Below are 12,236 nucleotides of genomic sequence, written 5' to 3'. Positions count from 1 at the left end.
CCATAGAATTTTCTCCACCTGAGAGGGCAGACAGGGCTTCAACATCTTGTCCAAAAGACAGCAATTATGACACTAGCTTTTCTATTTGACTGCACTGGAGTGGTAGCCTTGATTTTTACTGGGAAGAGAGGCAATATAAAATAAAGGTTACAATTCTAAGGAAGTGTAAGAACAGAGAAACTTGGGGGTATATGTGCACAAATTGCTGAAGGTTGTTAAAAAGGCATTCTGACCTTTAGAAATGAAGGCATGGAGTACAAGAATAAGGAGGTCATGATGAACATTTATAAAAATACTAGATTGATCTCAACTGAAGTTTTGTACTCAATTCTGGATACCACACTTTCTGAAGTATGTGAAGGCTATAAAAAGAATGCAGAAAAGGTTTATGAGAACGGTTCCAGGGATGAAGGACTTGGGTTACATGGACAGATTGGAGAAGCTGGGGTTGTTCTCCTTTGAGAAGAGAAGGTTGAGAAGAAATTTGATAGGGCTATTCAAAGCTATAAGGGAACTCAGAAGAATTGACAGAGAGAAACAGTTCCCATTGCCGAGGGGTTGAGAATCAGAGGTCACCAATATAAGGTGAATGGCCCATGGTGAAACGAGGAAAAACTTTCTTACGCGTTGAGTGGTTAGGATCTGAAATGCACTGCCTGAGGTTGTGGTAGAGGCAGATTCAATCATGATTTTCAAAAGAGAATTAGATAAGTACCAGAAGAGAAAGAAATTGCAGAGCTGCAGGGGAGTGGGAATAGGTGAGCTGTTTTTGCAGAGACCTAGCATCAACATGATAGGCTAAATGGTCTGCTTCAGTGCTGCAACCAATTCTATGATTCTATGGGCAGAATTTTCCCCCTGTTGGCGGGGGGAGTTCAGGATCGGGCGCGTGCAGGCGTGCCTCCGATTGAGGGCGCGCCACCATTTTACAGTGTGACGTCCACCAGGATTCCCTCAGCCGAGAGTGTGCTTGTTTGCGCATGCGCATGAAAGAGTGCACTCATCTCCCTAAGGCTAAGTGCTGCCTCAGGGAGATCCGCACCAAATTCAAAAATGGTAAATGTAGAGAAATAAAATTTCCCTGATATGTCCCCTCATGTGACACTGTCACATGAGTTGGGACATGTCCATTGCTTTTAATTAAAAATTTATTAATTTTTTAAAAACCTACATGAAACCTCATCCTGCCTGTGAATGAGGTTTCATGCTTTTTCTGAAGCCCACCAGAGCTCCCTTAAGGTTGGACGGGCAGGTCCATTAACTAGCTGAATTAGTTTTTAAATATCCTCAATTTGGCTGTGCCCCCGCCGACCTGAAAATTGAAATGATGCGGGGTGATGTCGGGATCTCCGCCCGATGTCAGCCCGCGTCATTTTATGCATCGGCGAGCGGGCCCCGCCCCCCGCCCCCCGCTCACCGACCTCAATACCCTGGCCTATAAGTCTTGGAATGGGACTCAAGCTCATAATCTTCTGACTCCAGAAGTGAAAGCGCTGCCAAATGAGCTATGGCTGACACAAAAGAACACACACAAAAACTGACCAAAAATACACGCCTGTAACTTGCAGACAGCCTCCACTTTAAAGTTTAATAATGAAGCATGATTTTTGCTTTAACTGCAATTGGTTCAGAAGCATATTTATACTGTATTTTTATGACATCGGAAATATACTACAGAAGTCTCCCATATAAGCTCAGCTTGTAAATCACAGAATCACACAATGCAGAAGAGGCCCTTTGGTCCATCTGCCCCGACATGTGAGAAACACCTGACCTACCTACCAACCTACCTAATCCCATTTACCAACACTTGGCCCATAGCCTTGAATGTTATGACATGCCAAGTGCTCATCCAGGTACTTTTTAAAGGGTGTGAGGCAACCCTCCTCCACCACCCTCCCAGGCAGTGCATTCCAGACCGTCACCACCCTCTGGGTAAAAAAATTTTTCCTCACATCCCCCACTAAACCTCCTGCCCCTCACCTTGAACTTGTGTCCCCTCGTGACTGACCCTTCAACGAAGGGGAACAGCTGCTCCCTATCCACCCTGTCCATGCCCCTCATAATCTTGTACACCTCGATCAGGTCGCCCCTCAGTCTTCTCTGCTCCAACGAAAACAACCCAAGTCTATCCAACCTCTCTTCATAACTTAAATGTTTCATCCCACGCAACATCTTGGTGAATCTCCTCTGCAACCCCCTCCAGTGCAATCACATCCTTTCTACAATGTGGCGACCAGAACTGCACACAGTACTCCAGCTGTGGCCTCACCAAGGTTCTATACAACTCCAACATGACCTCCCTACTTTTATAATCTATGCCTCGATTGATAAAGGCAAGTGTCCCATATGCCTTTTTCACCACCCCACTAACATGCGCCTCTGCCTTCAGAGATCGAAGGACACACACACCAAGGTCCCTTTGTTCCTCAGAACTTCCTAGTGTCATGCCATTCATTGAATACTTCCTTGTCAAATTACTCCTTCCAAAGTATATCATCTCTCACTTTTCAGGGTTAAATTCCATCTGCTACTTATCTGCCCATTTGACCATCCCGTCTATATCTTCCTGTAGCCCAAGACACTCAATCTCACTATTAACCACCCGGCCAATCTTTGTGTCACCTGCAAACTTACTAATCCTACTCCCCACATAGTCATCTATATAGTTTATATAAATGACAAATAATAGGGGACCGAGCACAGATCCCTGTGGTATGCCGCTGGACACTGGCGTCACTAAAGCATCCTTCTGTCATCACCCTCTATCTCTTACAACTAAGCCAGTTTTGAATCCACGTCATATTCAGGCACTACTGCCAGTCAAAATTTTCCTTTTAGGGGTTTTTGGAAACCTTCTGCTGTTACTTGTAATTGAAGGTTTTTATTTAGTTTTTATTACTAATTTAGTCTGTCTTTCCAATGGAAATGATGTTCAACACTATTTGTAAGAAGAGCTTAACTTATTAATTACATAGGGAGACCTGAAAGCCTGCTTTTAAAGTTTTGAAAGCAGTTTCAAAATGCCAGAATTTTCCCCAATGAAAGTTCTAAATTGCTGAAATTATGTTCACAAAATCTGATAAATTATTGATGGCATTAGATGAATGGAAACCCCATTGACTGGAGAATTGCCCAAATAATATCCACGTTCTTCCTCATTCCTGCTACATCCTTTTTCCAATTTCTCAACTTCCTAGTCTGATGTGTGATCCACTCATTCTATTGCCCCTGTTGCTTGGCTTTGTACCTTCAATTCATTTGTCGGATCTGTAGAAGCTAAAAATCTCTCTCCCTCGCCTTACAATTGCATTTGCTGCTGCCTTTATCTTTCTCTAACTCATGGGCAGAAAATACAACCTAAAGAGTTATTAACTTCTTAGTATCACATGCTGCCAAAATTCAGCTCAACTACAGTAGAACACGTGAAGTAATTTAGGATATTTTAACTTAAAAGTACTGAAGTAGTAAAGCAGAGAAATGGTGGGGAAAACATTTCACTTAATTCTTGTATCATGCCTGTCCAGGTATAAAGAGTGCACTTTAAAAATAGTGAATGCTGAAAGTTTGCTTTGTTTCTGTTTTCAGGTGTGAGTCACTTAAACCAAGCACGATTGTCGGCCCCTCATTCAGCTGGGCAAATGCCTTCCCTAAGCCCAATGGGAATGAGTGTTCTTGGAGGACATCCTCTTACCCATCACCTGACAAGCCAAATGTCTTCTCCAAATCCCATTGGGCCCAACATTGCATCACATGGCCTGATGGGACCCAGCATGATATTTCATGGTCCCATGATGCCACATACTACCCAGGATCCATCAATAACTAATCAACAGATGTTACATCAAGGATTCATGGGCTTTTCTCAAGGACAGCAAGTTTTCCAGTCAGTGCAGTCACCAACTCATCAGATTTCCTTTCCATCAAATGACCCTGGTGCACCGGGATGCTTTCCACCAGGAATAGCATTTTCTATAGAAGGAAGACTGCTTGGCCGTCCGAATACTCGGCCTTCTCCAGACCAAAATCTTTGTAAGTCAGTGCCACCAGGTGTGTCAGACTCTTTCACTGCTATGGGAAATAACATGCCTTCCATCTATAATGACCCTGAATTGCAAGACGTCATCCGCACTAGCGCTTCTGGAATCCCTGAGTTTGACCTTTCTAGAATCATTCCATCAGAGAAGCCTAGCCAGACACTGCAATATTTTCCCCGTGATGATGTTCAGGGTCACAAGCAGCTGCAAGTTCCCAGTCCTGGTTTTTCGCATATGCAAGGATTGATGGGAGAACCAAATCCAGGCAGAATAGGATTACCAATACCTAATGTAGGAGGACCTAATGTTGTTGGAGTTCAGGGAATGGCTATGGGTAATGCTGCCTCCATCCCAGGCCATAATCCCATGAGACTACCTGGCTTTATGCATCAAGGCATGGTGGGTCCTCAGCATCGGATAATGTCACCGCCACAAGGTGGCATGTATTCACAGGTGAACAATCCAAATGCAATTATGATTCATGGAAAGGAAAGAGTCCCTGAAAGTATGTATAGTCACCCCGGCACAGTAGGATCTCCTCAGCACAACATGATGATGTCACTACAAGGGATGGTGGCACCTCAGCAGAATATGATGATACCAACCCAAATGAGGCCTAGAGGTATAGCTGCTGATGTAGGCATGGACTTTAATCAAGGACCATGCAACTTAGGGAATATGATGTTTTAGCTGCTTACAGACATTACAGTTGGAAAATTTATCCTAATGCTGTGATACATACAGAGGTGTTTGAAATGCACTGGGATTTACGTGCATGAGCAAGACAAACTCATATAAAAGAAATAGCTTGAGAAAGTTTAGAATTTTACAAGAGCCTTTAAAATGAAGCTTGCATTACTCGGTCAGTGGGTTTTATGTTTTTAATTATTTCTAATGAACTTGGTAGAGTACTTCTGAAAACTGTGGTCGTAATTTGTGGATCACAGTTCATTGCAAGTTGGACCTGTTCATGTTTATTTTTGTGGACTATTTCTCCAGAAATGTCTTCTCATTGTGCGCTGTAGTACATTGTAAAAGGGATTTCAACTGTGATTTTGTGTTTGAGAGAGGTGAACATCATGGACTTGCAAAGTATCAGTCTTGTTTACATGTTCATGTTTGGTTTACAGCATTTTTAAAGAAAAATCGTTTCCAACTCTGGAATATATTAAACCAAATTATAATATCTGACAGAAAAGTATTAACAAAAAAGCACAAAAAGTCAAATAAAAAAAATTCCATTGTTCTCTACATCGGGCAAACATTGAGAACTTTTAGGAATAGCCGTTTGTCCTCTGGTACCTCTGCAACTTGCCTGACTTAGAATGGAGTAGATAAATGTTGCACCTCATGTTAAGCATTATCCCAGATTGACAGTGGTGTGTTGGGGTGTGTTTTCTGTTTTAAATGGTTGTGCCATGATATCATGTCATACCGTAGTATGATATTTTATCCTTTTATCATTTATAATAAACCCCAAACAGCATTTTCTGTAGGAATGCAAAGCAAATATTGAAAATCCAAGTTTATCTGAGATTTTAAAAATTTTCTTCTCCCCCATCTTAAACTATTACATATGCCCCGTGAACTTTGGTGCAGAATCACTTTCTAGGGTTGTGGTGTTGGAAGAAAAATAAATATATTGTTTCTTATAATGATGGTTGTCCCTATCTTTTGTGGTCTGAACAGTAATTGTTAAAATCCTATGGTCTGGATTGGGAACCGCAACAGAATAATGATGCAATTATCATATAATTGTATGTCCGAATATCATCATTTTATAAATCTTTTAAGTTCATTCAACCTATTGATGTATTTTCTCTGATTGTTTTGAATCCCTTCCCATTCTTAGTTCAACTCCATCAGGGGACTTGCTTATCTCTGTTTCCAATGAAGGGGTTACAACCAAAATATTAACCACTTTCAGATATTAACAGACCTCCTCCACCATCTCCTGATTATATTTTGGATATCCAACATTTATTAAATATTTTTCTTTCTAGGTTTCTAACTAATTATTGCAATAGTACTTCATGATACTGTCCAATAAAACAGAATCTCTGATGCCACACAGAATGTGTCTATCTAATAATCGAGATATTGGTTGGAAATTGAACATGGCAACATGCTGGGAGTGGGATTGCCTGGTAATGCATCGGAAGCCCAGATGTTCTGCAACATGTCTGTCAATGGCTTTTTAACTCAACCATTATATTTGCATCTGACATCTGGGTTTGCAGGCCAATTGATATGAGCAGGCGCGATGACATGAGTAGTATGAGTATATTTCAGCTGAACTATTTTAAGGAAATAAAGGAACATTGTGAAGATGTCAATTGAAGGATTTTGCAGCTGTGGTAACAGAGGAAGCAACTGCAGTAATGGATTTGCAATGTGGTAAGGCTGTGCATTCCTAGACCTGATACCTAGGTAAATGCCCTTCCCTATTGATGGAAGAAGCAGCCTCAGAGAGCAAGACAGGGTGGCTGGAAATTGTCAAAGAGATTAGGGACAGGCGTGTGATGCCCTGCTCCAGAACACAGCACTGAAAGCAGTTTAATTATCTAATCAGGGCAGGAAATAGGAGTAAAATGAGATATTCAACTGCATCCTAATGTCCATATCACCCCAACCTCCTCATTCTACATTTTTAAGCCTATTTCTGCATGTTATTCCTCTTAACTACCTTCAATGGGATAAAAAGGGATCTAGGCAGGGTAAAATGGAACCAAAAGTTAACAGGAAAAACTAACAGAACAATGGGTGCTGTTTAAGGTGGAGATTTTTCAAGTACAGGCTAAGTACGTTCCGACTAGGGTGAAAGATGTTCTGTTATGTAGTAGGAGTTTAGACAGGGTTTGGGAATTGCTTCGCCTCCCAAAAGTATGCTGCTGGAGTTCATAGTCTTTTTAACCAGATGTATTTATTTACAGCAAGTATTTACACATTTGGGCCTCCACACAAGGTAAGAGCTTCTGTTGTCTTCAAGATCTCACTTACTTCTCAGCCATGTCATATTACATCATTATTACATCAGCATCATGCATGCTTCTGATCTACAAAAGGGGAATCAAAACCTCCTTGGGTGATTGAGTCATAATGATGAAATTAAAAAAAATATCTAAGGTGAATGTCAGGTGAATTCTGCAAGTGAGAACCAGGCCAAATACAATCAGTTGATTCATGCACTAGAACACCCAGATCCCACTGAATCTTAGAGTCTTGCAATCTCTCACCATTTAGATAATAAGCTTATTTTTTATTCTTCCTGCCAAAATGAACAATTTCACATTTGCCCATATTATATATGTAGAGATAGTGGATGCATTGATGATCATTTTTCAAAATTCAATAGATTCTGGGATGGTGCCTGTTGGAAGGTAGCAAGTGTAACCATAAGAGACCATAAGACATAGGAGCAGAAATTAGGCCATTCAGCCCATCGAGTCTGCTCTGCCATTCAATCATGGCTGATAAGTTTCTCAAACCCCATTCTCCCGCCTTCTCCCCATAACCTTTGATCCCTTTACCAATCAAGAACCTATCTATCTCGGTCTTAAATACACTCAATGACCTGGCCTCCACAGCCTTCTGTGGCAATGAATTCCATAGATTCACCACTCTCTGGCTAAAGAAGTTTCTCCTCATCTCTGTTCTAAAAGGTCTTCCCTTTACTCTGACGCTGTGCCCTCGGGTCCTTGTCTCTCCTACTAATGGAAACATCTTCCCTACGTCCACTCTATCCAGGCCTTTCAGTATTCTGTAAGTTTCAATCAGATCCCCCCTCACCCTTCTAAACTCCATCGAGGATAGACCCAGAGTACTCAAACGTTCCTCATATGTTAAGCCTTTCATTCCTGGGATCATTCTCATGAACCTCCTCTGGACCCTCTCCAGGGCCAGCACATCCTTCTTGAGATATGGGGCCCAAAATTGCTCGCAATATTCTAAATGTGGTCTGACCAGAGCCTTATAAAGCCTCAGCAGCACATCCTTGCTTTTATATTCTAGTCCTCTCGAAATAAATGCCAACATTGCATTTGCCTCCCTAACTACTGACTCAACCTGCAAGTTAACCTTAAGAGAATCCTGGACTAGGACTCTCAAGTCCCTTTGCACTCCAGATTTCTGAATTCTCTCCCCATTTAGAAACCTTGCTGTTTAAGAAGGAAGAGAGAGAGAAAGCAGGGACTACAGACTACCTGTTAACCTGACAAGAGTAGTAGAGAAAATTCTAAAATCTTGACAAGGTCCCATATGGCAGGCTAGTTAAAAAATAAAAAACATGGGATGAAGGGGAATGTAGCAAGTTGGATGCAAAATTGGGTCATTGGCAATAATTGTTGATGGATGTTTTTGTGACTAGAAGGCTGTTTCCAGTGGGGTTCCGCAGGGCTCAGTATTAGGGCCCCCTGCTGTTTGTGGTATATGTTAATGATTTGGATGCAAGCATAAGGGGAATAATCAAAGTTTGCAGACGACACAAAAATTGGCTGCATGGTAGATAGCAAGGAGGACTGCTGTAGACTTCAGGAAGTTTCAAGGAACTGGTGGATAAGGATAACAGGAGTCCTCGGGTTAAGGTGCTTAATTGAGGGAAGGCTAATTATAACAATATTAGGCAGGAACTGAGGAATCTAGACTGGAGGCGGATGTTTGAGGGCAAATCAACAACTGATGTTGGGGGCTTTCAAACGTCAGTTGATAAGAATTCAGGACCAGCATGTTCCTGCTAGGATGAAGGATAAGCATGGAAAGTTTCAAGAACCTTGGATAACGAAGGATATTGTGAGATTAGTCAAAAAGAAAAGGGAAGCATTCATAAGGGCTAGAAGGCTGGGAACAGATGAAGCCCATGGAGAATGTAAAGAAAGTAGGAAGAAACTTAAACAAGGAGTCAGGAGGGCTAAAAGGGGTCATGAAAAGTCATTGGCAACCAGGATTAAGGAAAATCCCAAGGCCTTTTATACATATGTAAAAAGCAAGAGGGTAGCCAGGGAAAGGGTAGGCCCACCCAGGGACAGAGGTGGGAATCTGTGTGTGGAGCCAGAAGAAATGGGAGAGATACTAAATGAATACTTCTCATCAGTATTCACCAAAGAGAAGGACTTAGCGGTCGATTTGTCCAGGGAAGAGTGTGTAGATAGCCTGGATCATGTTGAGATCAAAAAAAGAGGAGGTGTTAGGTGTCTTGAAGAATATTAAAGTGGGTAAGTCCCCAGGGCCAGATGGGATCTACCCCAGAGTACTGAGGGAGGCAAGGGAGGAGATTGCTGGGGCCTTGACAGAAATCTTTGTATCCTCACTGGCTACGGGGGAGATCACAGAGGACTGGAGAATGGTCAATGTTGTTCCATTGTTTAAGAAGGGTAGCAGGGATAATCCAGGAAATTACAGGCTGGTGAGCCTTACGTCAGTGGTAGGGAAATTATTGGAGAAGATTCTTTGTGACAGGATTTACTACCATTTGGAAGCAAATGGGCTTATTAGTGAGAGGCAGCATGGTTTTGTGAAGGGGAGGTCGTTTCTCAGTAACTTGATCGAGTTTTTCGAGGAAGTGACAAAGACGATCGACGATGGAAGGGCAGTGGATGTTATATACATGGATTTCAGTAAAGCCTTTGACAAGGTCCCTCACGGCAGACTGGTACAGAAGGTAAAGTCGCACGGGATCAGAGGTGAGCTGGCAAGATGGATACAGAATCGGCTTGGTCATAGAAGACAGAGGGTAGCAGTGGAAGGGTGCTTTTCTGAATGGAGAGCTGTGACTAGTGGAGTTCTGCAGGGATCAGTGCTGGGACCTTTGCTGTTTGTATTATATGTAAATGATTTGGAGGAAAATGTATCTGGGCTAATTAGTAAGTTTGCAGACGACACTAAGGTTGGGGGAGTTGCAGTTAGTGAAGAGGATTATCAAAGGATACAACGGGATATAGATCGGTTGGAGACTTGGGCGGAGAAATGGCAGATGGCGTTTAATCCGTATAAATGCGAGGTAATGCATTTTGGAAGGTCTAATACAGAATTATACAGTAAATGGCAGAACCCTTGAATGCATCGACGGGCAGAGGGATCTGGGTGTACAGGTCCACAGGTCACTGAAAGTGGCAACGCAGGTGGATAAGGTAGTCAGGAAGGCATATGGCATGCTTGCCTTCACTGGCAGGGGTATAGAGTATAAAAGCTGGGAAGTCATGCTGCAGCTGTATAGAACCTTGGTTAGGCCACACTTGGAATATTGCATGCAATTCTGGTCACCACATTACCAGAAGGATATGGAGGCATTGGAGAGGGTGCAGAGGAAGTTTACCAGGATGCTTCCTGGTCTAGAGGTTATTAGCTATGAGGAGAGGTTGGAGAAACTCGGATTGTTCTCACTAGAGCGACGGAGATTGAAGGGCGACTTGATAGAAGTTCACAAAATTATGAGTGGCATGGACAGAGTAGATAGTCAGAAGCTTTTTCCCAGGGTGGAAGAGTCAATTACTAGGGGATATAAGGTGAGAGGAGAAAACTATAGAGGAGATGTGCGGGGCAAGTTTTTTACACAAGGTAGTGAGTGTCTGGAATTCGCTGCCAGAGGAGGTGGTAGAAGCAGGTACGATAGTGGTGTTTAAGAGGCAGCTTGACATATACATGAATAGAATGGGAATAGAGGAATACGGACCCCGGAAGTGCAAAATGTTTTAGTTTGTTAGGCAATATGATCGGCGCAGGCTTGGAGGGTCGAAGGGCCTGTTCCTGTGCTGTACTTTTCTTTGTTCTTTGTATATCAATGGACTGGTAAGGTGGGCAGAAAAGTGACCAATGGAATTCAACCAAGAGAAGTGTGAGGTGATGCATTTGGGGAAGTCAAACAAGGCAAAGGATTACAGAATAAATGGGAGGATACTGAGAGGTGTAGAGAATGTGAAGGACCTTGGAGTGAATATTCACAGATCCATGAAGGTAGCATGACAGGTCAATAAGGTGGTTAAGAAGGCATATGAATCCTTTCATTTATTAATTGAAGCATAGAATATGAAAGCAGGGAGGTTATGCTGGAACTATATAAAACATTAGCTAGGCCACAACTTGAGTACTATGTGCAGTTCTAGTCATCTCCTTACATCAACCTGCCTGCTGCAAATGTAGCTGTCCATGACAACTATTGGTAGGAGTGACCACCGCAAAGTCCCTGTGGAGACAAAATCCCGTCTTTACATTGAGGATACCCTCTATCATGTTGTGTGACATAGGGGAGAATTTTCCCCATGTCGGACGGGCCATGCGGGAGCGGGCACAGACCCGCTCACCAGCCGTGATCCAGTCTGTGCCGCCATTTTAGGTGGGCGGGCTAATTAAGGCCCGCCCAGCATATTTCACAACCCCCAAGGATAGTGGGAGTGGGCAGGCGGTGGCATCCATGCACAGACCGCCGGGTCCAATGGCGACCCAGCTGCCTGTTTAAACGAAGGCTTGGCAGCCTTTGCAAGGCTGCTCTCCACAATGGCCGGGTGAAGAGCACAGCAGAGGGCTAATGTACATCACGTAAGTCCAGAGGGTAGGCCATTGGGGCAGGCCAGACCGGAGGGTAGGGCAGCGGGGCGGTGTGTCCCTCGTTTCTCCGATGAGTGCCTAGCTGTCCTCCTGGAGGAGGTGGCTGTGCGGTGGGAGGTCCTGCTTCCGAGGGTCGGGAGACGGAGGCCTCCCCATCTGACCAAACGTGCGTGAGAGGAGGTGGCTGAGAGTGTGAGCTCCCATGATGTGGTGCGACGCACATGGGTCCAGTGGCGCAAAAGATTCAATGACCTCCTGCACTCGGGAAGGGTGAGTACCATGTTGGCTCAGGTCACTTAATGCAGCCGTCAGCCTTTCCCCCCAGCTACACCCCCCACTCTCCGCAACTCTGAGTGCAGTAACGGCATTGAATCCTTCACTGCATGTATCCCTCGCTGGGTGTGCCAGCAGATATTGCACATGCCTAGTTCACCCTGAGAGGGTTGAGCTAGGATGGGTTCTGCATCCACAGCATGTGTGACACTGACGACCAGAATAAAGAATGGGGTTGAAAGTCAAGGATCTGCACCCAGGCAGAGTGCTGGAGCTGCGAAGCATGTCAAACTCAGGGTGCTAACATGCTGCGAGGGGAGCTTCCAGGTGATGGGGCACCCATCCATCTGCTGCCCTTTGCACTCCATGTGTTTGTGCCTTCTTGCT

The 12,236-nt window shown here is 43.7% G+C and overlaps 1 protein-coding gene across 1 annotated transcript in view; it reads left to right on the top strand.

Annotated features, from left to right (window-relative positions):
• The window catches only part of bcl9 (BCL9 transcription coactivator), a 478,755-nt gene extending 473,046 nt beyond the window's left edge, over positions 1–5,709 (top strand). The window contains exon 11 of the mRNA XM_078545908.1: positions 3,589–5,709. Within this exon, the coding sequence (XP_078402034.1) occupies positions 3,589–4,727 (1,139 nt within the window). The 3' untranslated portion in view covers positions 4,728–5,709. The remainder of the gene's footprint in view (positions 1–3,588) is intronic.
• Positions 5,710–12,236: the final 6,527 nt, after the last annotated feature.

Source organism: Cetorhinus maximus, chromosome 7 (assembly GCF_964194155.1).
Source record: "Cetorhinus maximus chromosome 7, sCetMax3.hap1.1, whole genome shotgun sequence".
Lineage (NCBI taxonomy): Eukaryota > Metazoa > Chordata > Chondrichthyes > Lamniformes > Cetorhinidae > Cetorhinus > Cetorhinus maximus.
Note: the sequence above shows the minus strand (reverse complement) of the source record. Positions and strands in the feature narration are given on the sequence as shown.